We start from the raw sequence: 23,434 nt of genomic DNA on the forward strand, positions 1-23,434 counted from the left end.
CACATGCAGCAGAGGCCACGCCCACACACACATACAGAGGTCTAACATCCTCATCCGCCTGCAGGTGGCGCTGCAGGAGGGGCTGGAGAACGTCCAGAACCTGTTTGAGCGCAGCAGCTGCAGACTTCCTCTGAGCCCCAGCCTGGTGGCCAAGCAGCTCAACGTCAAGGTATGAACTTACTACAAGATGTCAGCCATGGAGCCATGAAGGAGATCTCCATGGTTCCTCTGGTTCCTCTGGTTCCTCTGGTTCCTCTGGCCCTGGTTCCTCTGGCCCTGGTTCCTCTGGCCCTGGTTCCTCTGGTTCCTCTGGCCCTGGTTCCTCTGGTTCCTCTGGCCCTGGTTCCTCTGGCCCTGGTTCCTCTGGCCCTGGTTCCTCTGGCCCTGGTTCCTCTGGCCCTGGTTCCTCTGGTTCCTCTGGCCCTGGTTCCTCTGGCCCTGGTTCCTCTGGCCCTGGTTCCTCTGGTTCCTCTGGCCCTGGTTCCTCTGGTTCCTCTGGCCCTGGTTCCTCTGGCCCTGGTTCCTCTGGCCCTGGTTCCTCTGGTTCCTCTGGCCCTGGTTCCTCTGGCCCTGGTTCCTCTGGTTCCTCTGGCCCTGGTTCCTCTGGTTCCTCTGGCCCTGGTTCCCCTGGTTCCCCTGGTTCCTCTGGCCCTGGTTCCTCTGGTTCCTCTGGCCCTGGTTCCCCTGGTTCCCCTGGTTCCTCTGGCCCTGGTTCCCCTGGTTCCCCTGGTTCCTCTGGCCCTGGTCCCTCTGGCCCTGGTTCCTCTGGCCCTGGTTCCTCTGGTTCCTCTGGCCCTGGTTCCCCTGGTTCCTCCGGCCCTGGTTCCTCTGGCCCTGGTTCCTCTGGTTCCCCTGGCCCTGGTTCCTCTGGTTCCTCTGGCCCTGGTTCCCCTGGTTCCTCTGGCCCTGGTTCCTCTGGCCCTGGTTCCTCTGGTTCCCCTGGCCCTGGTTCCTCTGGTTCCTCTGGCCCTGGTTCCTCTGGTTCCTCTGGCCCTGGTTCCTCTGGCCCTGGTTCCTCTGGCCCTGGTTCCTCTGGTTCCTCTGGCCCTGGTTCCTCTGGCCCTGGTTCCTCTGGCCCTGGTTCCTCTGGTTCCTCTGGCCCTGGTTCCTCTGGTTCCTCTGGCCCTGGTTCCTCTGGCCCTGGTTCCTCTGGCCCTGGTTCCTCTGGTTCCTCTGGCCCTGGTTCCTCTGGCCCTGGTTCCTCTGGTTCCTCTGGCCCTGGTTCCTCTGGTTCCTCTGGCCCTGGTTCCCCTGGTTCCCCTGGTTCCTCTGGCCCTGGTTCCTCTGGTTCCTCTGGCCCTGGTTCCCCTGGTTCCCCTGGTTCCTCTGGCCCTGGTTCCCCTGGTTCCCCTGGTTCCTCTGGCCCTGGTCCCTCTGGCCCTGGTTCCTCTGGCCCTGGTTCCTCTGGTTCCTCTGGCCCTGGTTCCCCTGGTTCCTCCGGCCCTGGTTCCTCTGGCCCTGGTTCCTCTGGTTCCCCTGGCCCTGGTTCCTCTGGTTCCTCTGGCCCTGGTTCCCCTGGTTCCTCTGGCCCTGGTTCCTCTGGCCCTGGTTCCTCTGGTTCCCCTGGCCCTGGTTCCTCTGGTTCCTCTGGCCCTGGTTCCCCTGGTTCCCCTGGTTCCTCTGGTTCCTCTGGCCCTGGTTCTCCTGGTTCCTCTGGCCCTGGTTCCTCTGGTTCCTCTGGCCCTGGTCCCTCTGGCCCTGGTTCCTCTGGCCCTGGTTCCTCTGGTTCCCCTGGCCCTGGTTCCTCTGGTTCCTCTGGCCCTGGTTCCCCTGGTTCCCCTGGTTCCTCTGGTTCCTCTGGCCCTGGTTCTCCTGGTTCCTCTGGCCCTGGTTCCTCTGGTTCCTCTGGCCCTGGTTCCTCCGGCCCTGGTTCCTCTGGCCCTGGTTCCTCTGGTTCCTCTGGCCCTGGTTCCTCTGGCCCTGGTTCCCCTGGTTCCTCTGATGTTCCTCTTGTGTTTGTCCTCAGGCCTGCTCCTTCTTTAACTCCAACGCGGTGCCTCTGAAGCTGGCCCTGGTTCCTCTGGTTCCTCTGGCCCTGGTTCCTCTGGCCCTGGTTCCCCTGGTTCCTCTGATGTTCCTCTTGTGTTTGTCCTCAGGCCTGCTCCTTCTTTAACTCCAACGCGGTGCCTCTGAAGCTGGCTCTGGTGAACGCGGATCCTCTGGGTCAGGAGATCAACGTCATGTTCAAGGTCAGCTCTGCTCCCGGGCTCTGGACCTTCAGACCAAACCAGCCATATTCATATTTATATTTGTATTTATATTTGCAGGTGGGGGAGGACCTGCGCCAGGACATGCTGGCCCTGCAGATGATCCGGATCATGGACCGGATCTGGCTCCAGGAGGGACTGGACCTGCGGATCGTCCACTTCAAGTGCATCTCCACCGGGAAGGACAAAGGTGTGTTTTATTCTGAAGGCCTGGTGTGTTTTATTCTGAAGCTCTGGTGTGTTTTATTCTGAAGCCCTGGTGTGTTTTATTCTGAAGCTCTGGTGTGTTTTATTCTGAAGCTCTGGTGTGTTTTATTCTGAAGGCCTGGTGTGTTTTATTCTGAAGGCCTGGTGTGTTTTATTCTGAAGCTCTGGTGTGTTTTATTCTGAAGGCCTGGTGTGTTTTATTCTGAAGCTCTGGTGTGTTTTACTCTGAAGCCCTGGTGTGTTTTATTCTGAAGGCCTGGTGTGTTTTATTCTGAAGCCCTGGTGTGTTTTATTCTGAAGCTCTGGTGTGTTTTATTCTGAAGGCCTGGTGTGTTTTATTCTGAAGCCCTGGTGTGTTTTATTCTGAAGCTCTGGTGTGTTTTATTCTGAAGCTCTGGTGTGTTTTATTCTGAAGCTCTGGTGTGTTTTATTCTGAAGCTCTGGTGTGTTTTATTCTGAAGCTCTGGTGTGTTTTATTCTGAAGCTCTGGTGTGTTTTATTCTGAAGCCCTGGTGTGTTTTATTCTGAAGCCCTGGTGTGTTTTATTCTGAAGCTCTGGTGTGTTTTATTCTGAAGCTCTGGTGTGTTTTATTCTGAAGCTCTGGTGTGTTTTATTCTGAAGGCCTGGTGTGTTTTATTCTGAAGCTCTGGTGTGTTTTACTCTGAAGCCCTGGTGTGTTTTATTCTGAAGCCCTGGTGTGTTTTATTCTGAAGCTCTGGTGTGTTTTATTCTGAAGCTCTGGTGTGTTTTATTCTGAAGGCCTGGTGTGTTTTATTCTGAAGCTCTGGTGTGTTTTATTCTGAAGCTCTGGTGTGTTTTATTCTGAAGGCCTGGTGTGTTTTATTCTGAAGGCCTGGTGTGTTTTATTCTGAAGCTCTGGTGTGTTTTACTCTGAAGCCCTGGTGTGTTTTATTCTGAAGGCCTGGTGTGTTTTATTCTGAAGGCCTGGTGTGTTTTATTCTGAAGGCCTGGTGTGTTTTATTCTGAAGCTCTGGTGTGTTTTATTCTGAAGCTCTGGTGTGTTTTATTCTGAAGGCCTGGTGTGTTTTATTCTGAAGGCCTGGTGTGTTTTACTCTGAAGGCCTGGTGTGTTTTATTCTGAAGACTTGGTGTGTTTTACTCTGAAGCTCTGGTGTGTTTTATTTTGAAGGGATGGTGGAGCTGGTGCCGAACTCGGACACTCTGAGGAAGATCCAGGTGGAATACGGCGTCACCGGCTCGTTCAAAGACAAACCTTTGGCCGAGTGGCTGCGGAAATACAACCCTGCGGAGGACGAGTACGACAAGGTGCGGTTACACGATGAGAACTTCATCTCCTCATGTTATGAACCTCAGTGTTTCTGTTTTCTCTGCAGGCCTCAGAGAACTTCATCTCCTCGTGTTGTTTCCTGTATGAACTTCAGTGTTTTCTGTTCTTCTCTGCAGGCCTCGGAGAACTTCATCTACTCGTGTTATGAACCTCAGTGTTTTCTGTTTTCTCTGCAGGCCTCAGAGAACTTCATCTCCTCGTGTTGTTTCCTGTATGAACTTCAGTGTTTTCTGTTCTTCTCTGCAGGCCTCGGAGAACTTCATCTACTCGTGTTATGAACCTCAGTGTTTTCTGTTTTCTCTGCAGGCCTCAGAGAACTTCATCTCCTCGTGTTGTTTCCTGTATGAACTTCAGTGTTTCCGTTCTTCTCTGCAGGCCTCGGAGAACTTCATCTCCTCGTGTTTCCTGTATGAACCTCAGTGTTTTCTGTTTTCTCTGCAGGCCTCGGAGAACTTCATCTACTCGTGTTGTGAACCTCAGTGTTTTCTGTTCTTCTCTGTAGGCCTCGGAGAACTTCATCTACTCGTGTTGTTTCCTACATGAACCTCAGTGTTTCCGTTCTTCTCTGCAGGCCTCGGAGAACTTCATCTACTCGTGTTTCCTACATGAACCTCAGTGTTTTGTCCTTGTTCTTCTCTGTAGGCCTCGGAGAACTTCATCTACTCGTGCGCCGGCTGCTGCGTGGCCACCTACGTCCTGGGCATCTGCGACCGACACAACGACAACATCATGCTGCGCTCCACGGGCCACATGTTCCACATCGACTTCGGGAAGTTCCTGGGACACGCCCAGATGTTCGGCAGCTTCAAGAGGTGAGGCCCCGGTCCGGACGCCGCTCGTTTCAGACGCTTTAGGGACACGGGTGTTTTAGGACCTTCTGGAACGATGGTGAAGAGAGACTTTTGCAAACATCACAAACATCTACATTGGTTTGGACTTTGGACGATTAACACATTCATTTGCCCCATTTTTTCTAATTTTTTTCTGTTTTCTTTTTTTCCCAAAATTTTTCGCTATTTTTTTTCTCATTTTTTCTGAAACTCTTTCTGTATTTTTCACTATTTTCCTCCTATTTTTTCTGTATTTTTTCCAAATCTTTTCTCGATTTTCTTCTAATATTTCTTCCAATTTTTTCTGAATTTGTCACCTATTTTTCCTCAATTCTTTCTGTATTTTTCCCTATATTTTTTAATTAATTTCCGTATTTTTACCCAATTTCTGTCCCTATTTTTACATTTTTTTCAAATGTTTTTTACAGGTTTTTTTTTCAATTGTTTTCAAATGTATTTCAGTGTTTGTCCATTTTTTTATTCAATTTTAGTTCAATTATTATTTTTTAAAACATTAGAAAAAAAACTATTATATTTCAAATTTACTTTACTTTTTTTAAATATTTTTTTTCAATTTAATTTCAAATATTCAATTTTTTCAAATGTTTTTTACATGTTTTGTTTTTTTTCAATTGTTTTCCAATGTATTTCAGTTTTTGTCCATTTTTTAAATTCAATTTGAGTTCAATTATTATTATTTTTTAATACATTAGAAAAAAAATGTAGTTTGAATTTTTTTATTTATTTATTTATTTTTTTTCAATTTCATTTCAAATTTATTTCAAAGATTTTTCAATTTTATGGAGAGTCTCTTCCGCTTTTTCCATTTTTTTTAACCAAAATTATTCCTTATTTTTTTTCTCAATTTTTATGAAACTCTTTCTGTATTTTTCACTATTTTTTCCCCCATTTCCCCCTATTTTTTCTCTATTTATTGCAAATCTTTTCCTGATTTTCTTCTAACATTTCTTCCATATTTTTCTGAATTTGTCACCTATTTTTCTCAATTCTTTGTGTATTTTTCCCTTTATTTTAAAATCAATTTTCTGTCCCTATTTTTACATTTTTTTCAAATGTTTTTTACAGGGTTTTTTTTTCCAATTGTTTTCAAATGTATTTCAGTTTTTGTCCCTTTTTTATTCAATTTTAGTTCAATTATTATTTTTTAAAACATTAGAAAAAAAAACTATTATATTTCAAATTTACTTTACCAATTTAATTTCAAATATTCAATTGTTTTCAAATGTATTTCAGTTTTTGTCCATTTTTTAAATTCAATTTTAGTTCAATTATTATTATTTTTTAAAACATTAGAAAAAAATGTAGTTTAAATTTTATTTTATTTTTTTGTAATTTTTTTTCAATTTCATTTCAAATTTATTTCAAAGATTTTTTGAATTTTATGGAGAGTCTCTTCAACTTTTTCCATTTTTTTTTAACCAAAATAATTCCTTATTTTTTTTCTCAATTTTTCTGAAACTCTTTCTGTATTCTTCACTTTTTTTTCCCCATTTTTCCCCTATTTTTTCTGTATTTTTTGCAAATCTTTTCCCGATTTTCTTCCAACATTTCTTCAATTTTTCTTAATTTGTCACCTATTTTTTTTCAGTTCTTTATGTATTTTTCCCTATATTTTAAAATTAATTTTCTGTCCATATTTTTATATTTTTTTCAAATCTTTTTTAAGTTTTTTTTTTCAATTGTTTTAAAATGTATTTCCGTTTTTGTCCATTTTTTTTAAATTCAATTTTAGTTCAATTATTATTATTTTTTAAAACATTAGAAAAAAATCTATTTTATTTCAAATTTACTTTACTTTTTATTTTTGTTTATTTTTGTTTTCAATTTAATTTCAAATTTAATTTCAAATATTTTTAAATTTTTTCTCCATGTTCACATTTCTTGACATTGGAGATAAACTCGTATCTTCTAAACTGCGGGTCTTACCTCGTAGTTGACCTATGACCCTCCCTGACCTGGGGGCGTGTCCCGTGTGTTTCAGAGACCGCGCCCCCTTCGTGCTGACCTCGGACATGGCGTACGTGATAAACGGCGGCGAGAAGCCGACGAGCCGCTTCCAGCTGTTCGTGGATCTGTGCTGTCAGTCGTACAACCTCATCCGGAAGAACTCAGGGCTGTTCCTCAACCTGCTGTCGCTGGTACCGTCACGAGCTTTCACTCTCAGCTAAAGGCGCAGAGCTCATTTATGAAGCTCATTTATGAAGTTCATTTATAAAGCTCATTTATGAAGTTCATTTATAAAGTTCATTCATAAAGTTCATTCATAAAGTTCATTCATAAAGTTCATTCATAAAGTTCATTCATAAAGTTCATTTATAAAGTTCATTCATAAAGTTCATTCATAAAGTTCATTCATAAAGTTCATTCATAAAGTTCATTCATAAAGTTCATTCATAAAGTTCATTTATAAAGTTCATTCATAAAGTTCATTCATAAAGTTCATTCATAAAGTTCATTCATAAAGCTCATTTATAAAGTTCATTTATAAAGTTCATTTAAGAAGTTCATTTATAAAGTTCATTTATAAAGTTCATTTAAGAAGTTCATTTATAAAGTTCATTTAAGAAGTTCATTTATAAAGTTCATTTATGAAGCTCATTTATAAAGTTCATTTATGAAGCTCATTTATAAAGTTCATTTATAAAGTTCATTTATAAAGTTCATTTATAAAGTTCATTTATAAAGTTCATTTATAAAGTTCATTTATAAAGTTCATTATAAAGTTCATTTATAAAGTTCACTTATAAAGTTCATTTATAAAGTTCACTTATAAAGTTCATTTATAAAGTTCATTAATAAAGTTCATTTATAAAGTTCATTAATAAAGTTCATTTATAAAGTTCATTAATAAAGTTCATTTATAAAGTTCATTAATAAAGTTCATTTATAAAGTTCATTAATAAAGTTCATTTATAAAGTTCATTAATAAAGTTCATTTATAAAGTTCATTAATAAAGTTCATTTATAAAGTTCATTTATGAAGCTCATTTATAAAGTTCATTTATAAAGTTCATTTATGAAGTTCATTTATAAAGTTCATTTATGAAGTTCATTTATAAAGTTCATTTATGAAGTTCATTTATAAAGTTCATTTATAAAGTTCATTAATAAAGTTCATTTATAAAGTTCATTAATAAAGTTCATTTATAAAGTTCATTAATAAAGTTCATTTATAAAGTTCATTAATAAAGTTCATTTATAAAGTTCATTTATGAAGCTCATTTATAAAGTTCATTTATAAAGTTCATTTATGAAGTTCATTTATAAAGTTCATTTATGAAGTTCATTTATAAAGTTCATTTATGAAGCTCATTTATAAAGTTCATTTATGAAGTTCATTTATAAAGTTCATTTATGAAGCTCATTTATAAAGTTCATTTATGAAGTTCATTTATAAAGTTCATTAATAAAGCTCATTTATGAAGTTCATTTATAAAGTTCATTTATAAAGTTCATTAATAAAGTTCATTTATAAAGTTCATTAATAAAGTTCATTTATAAAGTTCATTTATAAAGTTCATTTGGTAAATGGTAAATGGTCTCAACTTATATAGCGCTTTTCCACCTACATTAGGCACTCAAAGCGCTTTACAGCAAGGATCCACTCACCCATTCATACACCAATGTACGCAGACACTGGGGGCAATGTGGGTGAAGTGTCTTGCCCAAGGACACAATGGCGGTGTGCACTTTCAGGAGGTTTATAAAGTTCATTAATAAAGTTCATTTATAAAGTTCATTAATAAAGTTCATTTATAAAGCTCATTTATGAAGTTCATTTATAAAGTTCATTAATAAAGTTCATTTATAAAGTTCATTTATGAAGTTCATTTATAAAGTTCATTTATTAAGTTCATTTATAAAGTTTATAAAGTTCATTTATGAAGTTCATTTATAAAGTTCATTTATAAAGTTCATTTATAAAGTTCATTTATGAAGCTCATTTATAAAGTTTATAAAGTTCATTTATGAAGTTCATTTATAAAGTTCATTTATAAAGTTCATTTATTAAGTTCATTTATTAAGTTCATTTATAAAGTTTATAAAGTTCATTTATGAAGTTCATTTATAAAGTTCATTTATAAAGTTCATTTATTAAGTTCATTTATAAAGTTCATTTATGAAGCTCATTTATAAAGTTCATTATAAAGTTCATTTATTAAGTTCATTTATTAAGTTCATTTATAAAGTTCATTTATAAAGTTCATTTATAAAGTTCATTTATAAAGTTCATTTATAAAGTTCATTTATAAAGTTCATTTATAAAGTTCATTTATAAAGTTCATTTATAAAGTTCATTTATAAAGTTCATTTATAAAGTTCATTTATAAAGTTCATTTATGAAGTTCATTTATAAAGTTCATTAATAAAGTTCATTTATAAAGTTCATTTATAAAGTTCATTTATAAAGTTCATTTATAAAGTTCATTAATAAAGTTCATTTATAAAGTTCATTTATAAAGTTCATTTATGAAGCTCATTTATAAAGTTCATTTATAAAGTTCATTTATAAAGTTCATTTATAAAGTTCATTTATAAAGTTCATTTATAAAGTTCATTATAAAGTTCATTTATAAAGTTCATTTATAAAGTTCATTTATAAAGTTCATTATAAAGTTCATTTATAAAGTTCATTTATAAAGTTCATTATAAAGTTCATTTATAAAGTTCATTTATAAAGTTCATTTATAAAGTTCATTATAAAGTTCATTTATAAAGTTCATTTATAAAGTTCATTATAAAGTTCATTATAAAGTTCATTATAAAGTTCATTTATAAAGTTCATTTATAAAGTTCATTTATAAAGTTCATTTATAAAGTTCATTTATAAAGTTCATTTATAAAGTTCATTTATAAAGTTCATTTATAAAGTTCATTTATAAAGTTCATTTATGAAGTTCATTTATAAAGTTCATTAATAAAGTTCATTTATAAAGTTCATTTATAAAGTTCATTTATAAAGTTCATTTATAAAGTTCATTAATAAAGTTCATTTATAAAGTTCATTTATAAAGTTCATTTATAAAGTTCATTTATAAAGTTCATTTATAAAGTTCATTTATAAAGTTCATTTATAAAGTTCATTATAAAGTTCATTTATAAAGTTCATTTATAAAGTTCATTATAAAGTTCATTATAAAGTTCATTATAAAGTTCATTTATAAAGTTCATTTATAAAGTTCATTTATAAAGTTCATTTATAAAGTTCATTTATAAAGTTCATTTATAAAGTTCATTTATAAAGTTCATTTATAAAGTTCATTTATAAAGTTCATTTATGAAGTTCATTTATAAAGTTCATTAATAAAGTTCATTAATAAAGTTCATTTATAAAGTTCATTTATAAAGTTCATTTATAAAGTTCATTAATAAAGTTCATTTATAAAGTTCATTTATAAAGTTCATTTATGAAGCTCATTTATAAAGTTCATTTATAAAGTTCATTTATAAAGTTCATTTATAAAGTTCACTCTCTAACGTACGTGTGTTGTGTTGTGTTGTGTTGTAGATGATGTGTGTTGTGTTGTGTTGTGTTGTAGATGACGTGTGTTGTGTTGTAGATGACTTTAGTGTGTTGTGTTGTAGATGATGTGTGTTGTGTTGTGTTGTGTTGTAGATGACGTGTGTTGTGTTGTAGATGACGTGTGTTGTGTTGTAGATGACGTGTGTTGTGTTGTAGATGACGTGTGTTGTGTTGTAGATGATGTGTGTTGTGTTGTGTTGTAGATGACGTGTGTTGTGTTGTGTTGTGTTGTAGATGACGTGTGTTGTGTTGTGTTGTAGATGACGTGTGTTGTGTTGTGTTGTAGATGATGTGTGTTGTGTTGTAGATGACTTTAGTGTGTTGTGTTGTAGATGACGGGGTCGGGGCTCCCGGAGCTCTCAGGGGCCCATGACCTGAAGTACGTGTTCGACGCTCTGCAGCCAAACAACACCGAGGCCGAGGCCACCATCTTCTTCACCAGGTTCATGTCCCTCTGAATCATGAGAAACATTCATCTGAAAGAAAAGACTCTTCACTCATAGATCCTTCAGTGACATCATTGATCCATCTCTGTCTCCCCCCCTCCCCACTCGCCCCTCCCCCCCCCCCTCCCTCAGGCTGATCGAGTCCAGCCTCGGCTCCGTCGCCACCAAGTTTAACTTCTTCATCCATAACCTGGCCCAGATGCGTTTCTCGGGGCTGGCGGCGAACGACGAGCCCATCCTGAGCTTCGCCCCCAAGACCTTCAGCCTGAAGCAGGACGGGCGCATCACGCACGCCGCCATCTTCTCCTTCCAGAAGAGATACAGCCCCGACAAGCACTACGTAAGAGCATGTCTACTTCGCTATTCAAAATGGCCGCCATAACAACAGAAGCGCCTCATGAGGGGCACCGCAGATACAGGTGTTTCTTCTGCTGATGAAGTCTGATCCGAACCCCCCTCTCCTTGGCTCCTCCCCCTCCCCTTGACTCCTCCCTCTCTCCTTAACTCCTCCCCCTCTCCTTAACTCCTCCCCCTCTCCTTAACTCCTCCCCCTCTCCTTAACTCCTCCCCCTCTCCTTAACTCCTCCCCCTCTCCTTAACTCCTCCCTCTCTCCTTAACTCCTCCCTCTCTCCTTAACTCCTCCCCCTCTCCTTAACTCCTCCCCCTCTCCTTAACTCCTCCCCCTCTCCTTAACTCCTCCCTCTCTCCTTAACTCCTCCCCCTCTCCTTAACTCCTCCCCCTCTCTTTGACTCCTCCCCCTCTCCTTAACTCCTCCCCCTCCCCTTGGCTCCTCCCTCTCTCCTTAACTCCTCCCTCTCTCCTTAACTCCTCCCCCTCTCCTTAACTCCTCCCCCTCTCCTTAACTCCTCCCCCTCTCCTTAACTCCTCCCTCTCTCCTTAACTCCTCCCCCTCTCCTTAACTCCTCCCCCTCTCCTTAACTCCTCCCCCTCTCTTTGACTCCTCCCCCTCTCCTTAACTCCTCCCTCTCTCCTTAACTCCTCCCTCTCTCCTTAACTCCTCTCTCTCCTTAACTCCCCTCTCTCTCCTTAACTCCTCCCTCTCTCCTTAACTCCTCCCTCTCTCCTTAACTCCTCCCTCTCTCCTTAACTCCTCCCTCTCTCCTTAACTCCTCCCCCTCTCCTTGACTGTTCCCTCTCTCATTAACTCCTCCCCCTCTCCTTAACTCCTCCCTCTCTCCTTAACTCCTCCCTCTCTCCTTAACTCCTCCCTCTCTCCTTAACTCCTCCCCCTCTCCTTAACTCCTCCCTCTCTCCTTAACTCCTCCCCCTCTCCTTAACTCCTCCCTCTCTCCTTAACTCCTCCCCCTCTCCTTAACTCCTCCCTCTCTCCTTAACTCCTCCCTCTCTCCTTAACTCCTCCCTCTCTCCTTAACTCCTCCCCCTCTCCTTAACTCCTCCCTCTCTCCTTAACTCCTCCCTCTCTCCTTAACTCCTCCCTCTCTCCTTAACTCCTCCCCCTCTCCTTAACTCCTCCCTCTCTCCTTAACTCCTCCCTCTCTCCTTAACTCCTCCCTCTCTCCTTAACTCCTCCCCCTCTCCTTAACTCCTCCCCCTCCCCTTGACTCCTCCCTCTCTCCTTGACTCCTCCCTCTCTCCTTGACTCCTCCCCCTCTCCTTAACTCCTCCCTCTCTCCTTAACTCCTCCCTCTCTCCTTAACTCCTCCCCCTCTCCTTAACTCCTCCCTCTCTCCTTAACTCCTCCCTCTCTCCTTAACTCCTCCCCCTCTCCTTGACTGTTCCCTCTCTCATTAACTCCTCCCCCTCTCCTTAACTCCTCCCTCTCTCCTTAACTCCTCCCTCTCTCATTAACTCCTCCCCCTCTCCTTAACTCCTCCCTCTCTCCTTGACTCCTCCCTCTCTCCTTAACTCCTCCCTCTCTCCTTAACTCCTCCCCCTCTCCTTAACTCCTCCCTCTCTCCTTAACTCCTCCCTCTCTCCTTAACTCCTCCCTCTCTCCTTAACTCCTCCCTCTCTCCTTAACTCCTCCCCCTCTCCTTAACTCCTCCCTCTCTCCTTAACTCCTCCCCCTCTCCTTAACTCCTCCCTCTCTCCTTAACTCCTCCCTCTCTCCTTAACTCCTCCCTCTCTCCTTAACTCCTCCCCCTCTCCTTAACTCCTCCCCCTCTCTTTGACTCCTCCCTCTCTCCTTAACTCCTCCCTCTCTCCTTAACTCCTCCCTCTCTCCTTAACTCCTCCCCCTCTCCTTAACTCCTCCCTCTCTCCTTAACTCCTCCCTCTCTCCTTAACTCCTCCCTCTCCTTAACTCCTCCCTCTCTCCTTAACTCCTCCCTCTCTCCTTAACTCCTCCCCCTCTCCTTAACTCCTCCCCCTCCCCTTGACTCCTCCCTCTCTCCTTGACTCCTCCCCCTCCCCTTGACTCCTCCCTCTCTCCTTGACTCCTCCCTCTCTCCTTGACTCCTCCCCCTCCCCTTGACTCCTCCCCCACTCCTTAACTCCTCCCCCTCTCCTTGGCTCCTCCCTCTCTCCTTGACTCCTCCCCCTCCCCTTGACTCCTCCCTCTCTCCTTGACTCCTCCCCCTCCCCTTGACTCCCCCCTCCCCTTGACTCCTCCCTCTCTCCTTAACTCCTCCCCCTCTCCTTAACTCCTCCCCCTCTCCTTAACTCCTCCCTCTCTCCTTAACTCCTCCCTCTCTCCTTAACTCCTCCCTCTCTCCTTAACTCCTCCCCCTCTCCTTAACTCCTCCCCCTCTCCTTAACTCCTCCCTCTCTCCTTAACTCCTCCCTCTCTCCTTAACTCCCCCCTCTCTCCTTAACTCCACCCTCTCTCCTTAACTCCTCCCTCTCTCCTTAACTCCTCCCTCTCTCCTTAACTCCGCCCTCTCTCCTTAACTCCTCCCTCTCTCCTTAACTCCGCCCTCTCTCCTTAACTCCTCCCTCTCTCCTTAACTCCTCCCTCTCTCCTTAACTCCGCCCTCTCTCCTTAACTCCTCCCTCTCTCCTTAACTCCGCCCTCTCTCCTTAACTCCTCCCTCTCTCCTTAACTCCACCCTCTCTCCTTAACTCCTCCCTCTCTCCTTAACTCCTCCCTCTCTCCTTAACTCCGCCCTCTCTCCTTAACTCCTCCCTCTCTCCTTAACTCCTCCCTCTCTCCTTAACTCCTCCCTCTCTCCTTAACTCCTCCCTCTCTCCTTAACTCCTCCCTCTCTCCTTGGCTCCTCCCTCTCTCCTTAACTCCTCCCCCTCTCCTTGATTCCTCTCTCCTTGACTCCTCCCCCTCCCCTTGACTCCTCCCTCTCTCCTTGACTCCTCCCCCTCCCCTTGACTCCCCCCTCCCCTTGACTCCTCCCTCTCTCCTTAACTCCTCCCCCTCTCCTTAACTCCTCCCCCTCTCCTTAACTCCTCCCTCTCTCCTTAACTCCTCCCTCTCTCCTTAACTCCTCCCTCTCTCCTTAACTCCACCCTCTCTCCTTAACTCCTCCCTCTCTCCTTAACTCCTCCCTCTCTCCTTAACTCCGCCCTCTCTCCTTAACTCCTCCCTCTCTCCTTAACTCCGCCCTCTCTCCTTAACTCCTCCCTCTCTCCTTAACTCCTCCCTCTCTCCTTAACTCCGCCCTCTCTCCTTAACTCCTCCCTCTCTCCTTAACTCCGCCCTCTCTCCTTAACTCCTCCCTCTCTCCTTAACTCCACCCTCTCTCCTTAACTCCTCCCTCTCTCCTTAACTCCTCCCTCTCTCCTTAACTCCGCCCTCTCTCCTTAACTCCTCCCTCTCTCCTTAACTCCTCCCTCTCTCCTTAACTCCCCCCTCTCTCCTTAACTCCTCCCCCTCTCCTTGATTCCTCTTTCATTAACTCCTGCCCCTCTCCTTGACTCCTCCCTCTCTCCTTAACTCCTCCCTCTCTCCTTAACTCCCCCCTCTCCCCTTGACTCCTCCCCCTCTCCTTGGCTCCTCCCCCTCGCAGACGTACGCCGTGCGGATGGTGAGGGAGGGGCAGACGGAGCCACAGTTCGTTTTCAGGACGTTCGACGAGTTCCAGGAGCTGCACACGAAGCTCAGCGTGATCTTCCCCCTGTGGAAACTGCCCAGGTACAAGTACTGCAAATACTACAGATGCTACAAGTACTGCAAATACTAATACTAACATATACAAGTCTCTCCTCCGTCTGTCGCCCTAGTTTCCCCAATAAGATGGTCCTGGGCCGCACCCACATTAAAGAGGTGGCTCTGAAGCGGAAACTGGAGCTGAACAACTACGTCCACAACCTGCTGAGGAGCTCCAGCGAGGTCACACAGGTGAGGGGTCAGAGGTCACGCAGGGGAGGGGTCAGAGGTCAGGAGGGGGAGGGGGGGTTCGGTCTGAAACTAACCCTCTCTGTGTCGTCAGTGTGACCTGGTTTACACTTTCTTCCACCCGATCGCCCGGGACGACAAAACCGACGGAGACTCAGTGCTGAAGGCTCCAGGTACGAACCTCTGACCAGCTCAGTGTGGGAGGAGTCTGAGGTCTGTCTGTCTCACCTGTCCCCGCCCCCTCTCTCCCCTGTCCCCGCCCCCTCTCTCCCCCAGAGCCGCCCCCCAGCCCGGTGTCCGGCCGTGTGGAGGGGGAGGTGAAGCTGTCCATCTCCTACAGGAACAGCACGCTCTTCATCATGGTCATGCACATCAGAGACCTGGTACGTACGATCACATGTCCCCCCCCCCTGACTGACCCTGACCCCCCCTCTGTCCCCCCCCCAGGTCGCTGAGGAGGGCTCCGACCCAAACCCCTACGTGAAAACCTACCTGCTCCCGGACCCCAACAAGACGAGCAAACAGAAAACCAAGATCCTCCGCAAGACCAGGAACCCGACCTTCAACGAGATGGTACGTGACCCCCCGTGACCTCACCCCCCCCTGACCTCACCCCCCCGTGACCTCACCCCCCCGTGACCTCACCCCCCCGTGACCTCACCCTCATACCCCCGTGTCATTTTTTGTCATTTTTTTTTATTTTTCTGTCATTTTTTGTCCTTTATTAGTCTTTTTTTTTTTGGAGATTCAGGCTCACCCCCCAGTGACCTCACCCTCATACCACCGTGACCTCACACCCCCGTGTCATTTTTTGAGTCATTTTTTGTCGTTTTTTTTGTCATTTTTTGTCATTTTTTTGTCATTTTTTAGTCGTTTTTTAGTCATTTTTTTTGTCTTTTTTTGTCATTTTTTAGTCATTTTTTAGTCTTTTTTTTAGTCATTTTTTAGTCGTTTTTAGTCATTTTTAGTCGGTTTTTTAGTCATTTTTTAGTCGTTTTTTAGTCGTTTTTTAGTCATTTTTTTAGTAATTTTTAGTCGTTTTTAGTAATTTTTTAGTCGTTTTTAGTAATTTTTTAGTCGTTTTTAGTCATTTTTTAGTCGTTTTTAGTCATTTTTTAGTCGTTTTTAGTCTTTTTTTAGTCATTTTTTAGCCGTTTTTAGTCTTTTTTTAGTCGTTTTTAGTCTTTTTTTAATCATTTTTTAGTCATTTTTTAGTTGTTTTTAGTCATTTTTTAGTCGTTTTTAGTCTTTTTTTAGTCATTTTTTAGTCGTTTTTAGTCTTTTTTTAATCATTTTTTTGTCGTTTTTAGTCATTTTTTTAGTCATTTTTTAGTCATTTTTTAGTCGTTTTTAGTCATTTTTTTGTCGTTTTTTAGTCGTTTTTAGTCATTTTTTTGTCGTTTTTTAGTCATTTTTTAGTCGTTTTTAGTCATTTTTAGTCGTTTTTAGTCATTTTTTTAGTCATTTTTTAGTCGGTTTTAGTCATTTTTTAGTCATTTTTTAGTCGTTTTTAATCATTTTTTAGTCGTTTTTAGTCATTTTTTTAGTCATTTTTAGTCGTTTTTAGTCATTTTTTAGTCGTTTTTAGTCATTTTTTAGTCATTTTTTAGTCATTTTTTAGTCGTTTTTTAGTCGTTTTTTAGTCGTTTTTAGTCATTTTTTAGTCATTTTTAGTCGTTTTTAGTAATTTTTTAGTCGTTTTTAGTCGTTTTTTAGTCGTTTTTAGTCGTTTTTAGTCATTTTTTAGTCGTTTTTAGTCGTTTTTTAGTCGTTTTTAGTCATTTTTTAGTCATTTTTAGTCGTTTTTCGTCGTTTTTAGTCATTTTTTAGTCGTTTTTAGTCATTTTTTAGTCGTTTTTTAGTCGTTTTTAGTCGTTTTTAGTCATTTTTTAGTCGTTTTTTAGTCATTTTTTAGTCATTTTTAGTCGTTTTTAGTCATTTTTAGTCGTTTTTCGTCGTTTTTAGTCATTTTTAGTCGTTTTTAGTCATTTTTTAGTCGTTTTTTAGTCGTTTTTTAGTCGTTTTTAGTCATTTTTTAGTCGTTTTTTAGTCATTTTTTAGTCGTTTTTAGTCATTTTTTAGTCGTTTTTAGTCATTTTTTTGTCATTTTTTTTGTCATTTTTTAGTCGTACCGTGTTATAAAGTGTTATTACCGTGTTATGACCCTGTTATTACCGTGTTATAAAGTGTTATTACCGTGTTATTACAGCTGGTGTACAGCGGCCACAGTAATGACCTGTTATTAAGTGTTATTACCGTGTTATTACCGTGTTATTACCTGTTGTTACAGCTGGTGTACAGCGGCCTCAGTAAGGAGAGTCTGGCTCTGCGGGAGCTGCAGCTCAGCGTCCTCAGCGCCGAGAGTCTGAGGGAAAACTACTTCCTGGGCGGAGTCACGCTGCGGCTGCGAGACTTCGACCTCAGCAAAGAGACGGTCAAGTGGTACAAGCTCACGGACGTGCCGCTGTTTTAGCCCCGCCCCCACGGCCCGCCCTGACCACGCCCCCACGGCCCGCTCTGACCACGCCCCCACGGCCCGCTCTGACCGCTCTGACCACGCCCACACTGCCCGCTCTGACCACGCCCACACGGCCCGCTCTGACCGCTCTGACCACGCCCACACTGCCCGCTCTGACCACACCCACACGGCCCGCTCTGACCACGCCCACACGGCCCGCTCTGACCACGCCCCCACATGGCCCGCTCTGACCACGCCCGCTCTGACCACGCCCACACGGCCCGCTCTGACCACGCCCACACGGCCCGCTCTGACCACGCCCACACGGCCCGCTCTGACCACGCCCACACGACCCGCTCTGACCACGCCCACACGGCCCGCTCTGACCACGCCCACACGGCCCGCTCTGACCACGCCCCCACATGGCCCGCTCTGACCACGCCCGCTCTGACCACGCCCACACGGCCCGCTCTGACCACGCCCACACGGCCCGCTCTGACCACGCCCACACGACCCGCTCTGACCACGCCCACACGGCCCGCTCTGACCACGCCCACACGGCCCGCTCTGACCACGCCCACACGACCCGCTCTGACCACGCCCACACGGCCCGCTCTGACCACGCCCACACGACCCGCTCTGACCACGCCCACACGGCCCGCTCTGACCACGCCCACACGACCCGCTCTGACCACGCCCACACGGCCCGCTGTGACCACGCCCACACGGCCCGCTCTGACCACGCCCACACGGCCCGCTCTGACCACGCCCGCTCTGACCACGCCCACACGGCCCGCTCTGACCACGCCCACACGGCCCGCTCTGACCACGCCCACACGACCCGCTCTGACCACGCCCACACGGCCCGCTGTGACCACGCCCACACGGCCCGCTCTGACCACGCCCCCACATGGCCCGCTCTGACCACGCCCGCTCTGACCACGCCCACACGGCCCGCTCTGACCACGCCCACACGGCCCGCTCTGACCACGCCCACACGACCCGCTCTGACCACGCCCACACGGCCCGCTGTGACCACGCCCACACGGCCCGCTCTGACCACGCCCACACGGCCCGCTCTGACCACGCCCCCACATGGCCCGCTCTGACCACGCCCGCTCTGACCACGCCCACACGGCCCGCTCTGACCACGCCCACACGGCCCGCTCTGACCACGCCCACACGACCCGCTCTGACCACGCCCACACGGCCCGCTGTGACCACGCCCACACGGCCCGCTCTGACCACGCCCCACTCTGACCACGCCCACACGCTTCACTTTTACTCCACACGTCTCGTAAACCTGAGCCAGACCTGGACCATCTCACGTGGGCGGGGCCAGAACGTCTCTGAGGGAAATCCTAAAGGAAACATTATTTATAGAGTGTTTAAAGATGGAGGATCCACCACAGAGTCCCTGGTTTAGAGGAAAACCCTTTATTATTCAAACATTATTATTATTTTGGTTAAAAACACTCAAACTAAACAAGTCCGTCCTGAAACTCTTTGTGAGACTTTGAAAAAGCCCAAAGAACGAGACACGAGCGAAAGGTTCAAAGAAACAATCAGGATTCTCAGCAATAAAAGCTCCAGATCCAGAACCCGGAGCTTCAGATCCAAAACCCGGAGCTTCAGATCCAAAACCCGGAGCTTCAGATCCAGAACCCGGAGCTTCAGATCCAGAACCCGGAGCTTCAGATCCAGAACCCGGAGCTTCAGATCCAGAACCCGGAGCTTCAGATCCAGAACCCGGAGCTCCAGATCCAGAACCCGGAGCTTCAGATCCAAAACCCGGAGCTTCAGATCCAGAACCCGGAGCTTCAGATCCAGAACCCGGAGCTTCAGATCCAGAACCCGGAGCTCCAGATCCAAAACCCGGAGCTTCAGATCCAGAACCCGGAGCTTCAGATCCAAAACCCGGAGCTTCAGATCCAGAACCCGGAGCTTCAGATCCAGAACCCGGAGCTTCAGATCCAGAACCCGGAGCTTCAGATCCAGAACCCGGAGCTCCAGATCCAGAACCCGGAGCTTCAGATCCAGAACCCGGAGCTTCAGATCCAGAACCCGGAGCTTCAGATCCAGAACCCGGAGCTCCAGATCCAAAACCCGGAGCTTCAGATCCAGAACCCGGAGCTTCAGATCCAAAACCCGGAGCTTCAGATCCAGAACCCGGAGCTTCAGATCCAGAACCCGGAGCTTCAGATCCAGAACCCGGAGCTTCAGATCCAGAACCCGGAGCTCCAGATCCAAAACCCGGAGCTTCAGATCCAGAACCCGGAGCTCCAGATCCAGAACTTCCTGTTTCAGCGTTTCCTCCATTTCTTTGTTTCTGTCTCGAGTTTCACGTATTTATGGAGCTGCAGGTTTCACATCGGCGAAGGCGACGGGGGGCGGGGGCTTTACCCAAATCTGAAGGTGAGGCCAGTGTAAACGCCTCATTTGAAAGCTAAGACCTGCAAACTCATCTGAATGGACCTTTTTTCTTACGTGGTCTTTTTTCCAGAAGCTTTTAGATTTGGGTAAAGCCGAACCTGGAGGAAATGTGCTCAGTGCAGGCGGGGGTTAAGAGGTTAAAGACTTAAAGGGAAGAAAAAACACCTTTGTACCCCAAACTTTTTCCATTTTTTTATGGGAATTTTCCCTTCTTTTTTTTTCCAACATTTTTTCCAAATTTTGCCTCAAATTTTCCCAGTTTTTGTTTTTTTTTAAACATTTTTTCCACATTTTGTCAAAATTTTCCCAGTTTTTTTCCTATATTTTCAACTTTTCTCCACATTTTTGAGTTTCGCTTTGTTCCTGTAAATGTGGACCAACGTAAAGCTTCTTTCCGGTTCCCGTTTGGGCTGGTTTGGTTTAACGGCTCTGATTAAACGTCATTAATGATCATTAAAGTTCATTTGAATCACATTAGTTTTGCTCAAGGAACATTCACAAACATGTGGAGGTTTCTGTTCTGCCTGAGTCACATGACCCGCGAGTCACATGACCTGCGAGTCACATGACCCAGGCAGGAAGGGCATCCGGCAGCGGAACATTTAAATCTGACTCTTCATATTTATTTGAGTTGTTTATATTCAGATGAATCCCAGACTGAGTGAAGCCACAGCGCCCCCTGCTGTGCCACAGCGCCCCCTGTTGTCACAGCGCCCCCTGTTGTTCCGCAGCGCCCCCTGTTGTTCCGCAGCGCCCCCTGCTGTCACAGCGCCCCCTGCTGTGTCACAGCGCCCCCTGCTGTGCCACAGCGCCCCCTGCTGTGCCTCAGCGCCCCCTGTTGTGCCACAGCGCCCCCTGCTGTGCCACAGCGCCCCCTGCTGTGTCACAGCGCCCCCTGCTGTGCCACAGCGCCCCCTGCTGTGCCTCAGCGCCCCCTGTTGTTCCGCAGCGCCCCCTGCTGTCACAGCGCCCCCTGTTGTGCCACAGCGCCCCCTGCTGTGTCACAGCGCCCCCTGCTGTGCCACAGCGCCCCCTGCTGTGTCACAGCGCCCCCTGCTGTGCCACAGCGCCCCCTGCTGTGCCTCAGCGCCCCCTGTTGTTCCGCAGCGCCCCCTGTTGTTCCGCAGCGCCCCCTGTTGTTCCGCAGCGCCCCCTGCTGTCACAGCGCCCCCTGCTGTGCCTCAGCGCCCCCTGTTGTGTCACAGCGCCCCCTGCTGTGTCACAGCGCCCCCTGCTGTCAGACCTCATCATGTGTTTTGTATTTCCTGTAAATGAACCACACGTTTCCCTCTCGGACCAATCGTTTGTTTAGAGAAAGTATTTTAAATATTAATATTATTATTATTAATAGACTGTACTGAACTCAAGTGCCTTCTTCTGATTTAACAATAAAGAACTTTAGTTAAAACGCTGTGGCTTTGTTTTGTTCCTGAACTCAGAAAGAGCAACAAGTAAATCATGAATATAAAACATATAAAACATAACGATGTTAAAGAACATAAAGGGTTACATTATGTTTTTAGAGCTGTGAAAGAAACTGAACCTTATTATTGGACAAACCTCTAAGTATTTAAGTACAAGTATTCAGTATAAGTACAAGTATTTCAGTATAAGTACAACTCTAGGCTTCTGCACAGTTCCCCCACGTGACTTCCTCCTGGACCGTCTCAGACCTGGACTTCCTGTCTCTGATCGTTCACGTCAGCAGGTTCCACATGAAGAGAAGCTCAGGATCTGCTGAAGGACGAGTCACTGATGGAGTCACAGAAACAAACATCATGTTCACTGTGAATCTGCCCCAAAGGAAACGCCAGCGCTCGTGAGGGGCGGAGCTTCATCTCAGAGCTAAAGGCTAGTGTTAAAAATAAGGGGCGGAGCTTTATCTCAGAGCTAAAGGCTAGTGTTAAAAATAAGGGGCGGAGCTTTATCTCAGAGCTAAAGGCTAGTGTTAAAAATAAGGGGCGGAGCTTTATCTTAGAGCTAAAGGCTAGTGTTGAAAATAAGGGGCGGAGCTTTATCTCAGAGCTAAAGGCTAGTGTTAAATAATGATAATATAACATGTAAACAAGTCAATATTATTTAAAGTAACAGGACCATTCTTTTAGCGCAGCTCGTTCAAAACTTTGCGCTAGTTTTATTTTGTGTTAGCTGCGTTAGCCGCGTTAGCCGCGTTAGCCGCGTTAGCCGCGTTAGCCTCATTAGCCACGTTAGCCTCAGACAAAAACATCCACGTTCTGAACACGGAGTTTCCTCCAGTGAAGTCGTTCCGTCTCATATTTAAAACCTGCTCCGTCACATCTGAGCTTTTACTCTCCGTCCTTCAGCAGATGTTTAGCTTCTGTGGGACCTGAGAATGTTTATGTGAAGAGACAGAAGGACAGAGTCTGTGACTGACCAGGAGGAAACACAGGGGTCACTGTGTATATGGACCATTCAGTATAAGTATTTCAGTACAAGTATTTCAGTATAAGTATAAGTATTCAGTATAAGTATTCAGTATAAGTATAAGTATTCAGTATAAGTATTCAGTATAAGTATAAGTATTCAGTATAAGTATTCAGTATAAGTATAAGTATTCAGTGTAAGTATTCAGTATAAGTATAAGTATTCAGTATAAGTATTCAGTATAAGTATAAGTAAAAGTATAAGTATTCAGTATAAGTATAAGTATTCAGTATAAGTATTCAGTATAAGTATAAGTATTCAGTACAAGTATAAGTATTCAGTATAAGTATTCAGTATAAGTATAAGTATTCAGTATAAGTATTCAGTACAAGTATAAGTATTCAGTATAAGTATTCAGTATAAGTATAAGTATTCAGTGTAAGTATTCAGTATAAGTATAAGTATTCAGTATAAGTATTCAGTATAAGTATAAGTAAAAGTATTCAGTATAAGTATAAGTATTCAGTGTAAGTATTCAGTATAAGTATAAGTATTCAGTATAAGTATTCAGTATAAGTATTCAGTATAAGTATAAGTATTCAGTATAAGTATTCAGTATAAGTATAAGTATTCAGTATAAGTATTCAGTATAAGTATAAGTATTCAGTATAAGTATTCAGTATAAGTATAAGTATAAGTATAAGTATTCAGTATAAGTATAAGTATTCAGTGTAAGTATTCAGTATAAGTATAAGTATTCAGTATAAGTATTCAGTATAAGTATTTCAGTACAAGTATTTCAGTATAAGTATAAGTATTCAGTATAAGTATTCAGTATAAGTATAAGTATTCAGTATAAGTATTCAGTATAAGTATAAGTATTCAGTATAAGTATTCAGTATAAGTATAAGTATTCAGTGTAAGTATTCAGTATAAGTATAAGTATTCAGTATAAGTATTCAGTATAAGTATAAGTAAAAGTATAAGTATTCAGTATAAGTATAAGTATTCAGTATAAGTATTCAGTATAAGTATAAGTATTCAGTACAAGTATAAGTATTCAGTATAAGTATTCAGTATAAGTATAAGTATTCAGTATAAGTATTCAGTACAAGTATAAGTATTCAGTATAAGTATTCAGTATAAGTATAAGTATTCAGTGTAAGTATTCAGTATAAGTATAAGTATTCAGTATAAGTATTCAGTATAAGTATAAGTAAAAGTATTCAGTATAAGTATAAGTATTCAGTGTAAGTATTCAGTATAAGTATAAGTATTCAGTATAAGTATTCAGTATAAGTATTCAGTATAAGTATAAGTATTCAGTATAAGTATTCAGTA

The 23,434-nt window shown here is 43.6% G+C and overlaps 1 protein-coding gene across 1 annotated transcript in view; it reads left to right on the forward strand.

The window, feature by feature from the left end:
- Nucleotides 1-17,297, forward strand: part of pik3c2a (phosphatidylinositol-4-phosphate 3-kinase, catalytic subunit type 2 alpha) — a 61,284-nt gene extending 43,987 nt beyond the window's left edge. Inside the window, exons 21-34 of the mRNA XM_079583144.1 lie at nucleotides 65-169; nucleotides 2,097-2,189; nucleotides 2,268-2,397; nucleotides 3,566-3,702; nucleotides 4,367-4,536; nucleotides 6,557-6,713; nucleotides 10,432-10,541; nucleotides 10,678-10,885; nucleotides 14,489-14,613; nucleotides 14,703-14,820; nucleotides 14,912-14,990; nucleotides 15,094-15,200; nucleotides 15,265-15,390; nucleotides 17,108-17,297. Of these exons, the coding sequence (XP_079439270.1) occupies nucleotides 65-169; nucleotides 2,097-2,189; nucleotides 2,268-2,397; nucleotides 3,566-3,702; nucleotides 4,367-4,536; nucleotides 6,557-6,713; nucleotides 10,432-10,541; nucleotides 10,678-10,885; nucleotides 14,489-14,613; nucleotides 14,703-14,820; nucleotides 14,912-14,990; nucleotides 15,094-15,200; nucleotides 15,265-15,390; nucleotides 17,108-17,290 (1,848 nt within the window). The 3' untranslated portion in view covers nucleotides 17,291-17,297. The remainder of the gene's footprint in view (nucleotides 1-64; nucleotides 170-2,096; nucleotides 2,190-2,267; nucleotides 2,398-3,565; nucleotides 3,703-4,366; nucleotides 4,537-6,556; nucleotides 6,714-10,431; nucleotides 10,542-10,677; nucleotides 10,886-14,488; nucleotides 14,614-14,702; nucleotides 14,821-14,911; nucleotides 14,991-15,093; nucleotides 15,201-15,264; nucleotides 15,391-17,107) is intronic.
- Nucleotides 17,298-23,434: the final 6,137 nt, after the last annotated feature.

The sequence above is a fragment of the Gobius niger genome, assembly GCF_951799975.1.
Source record: "Gobius niger genome assembly, contig: SCAFFOLD_32, whole genome shotgun sequence".
In the NCBI taxonomy this organism is placed as follows: Eukaryota; Metazoa; Chordata; class Actinopteri; order Gobiiformes; family Gobiidae; genus Gobius; species Gobius niger.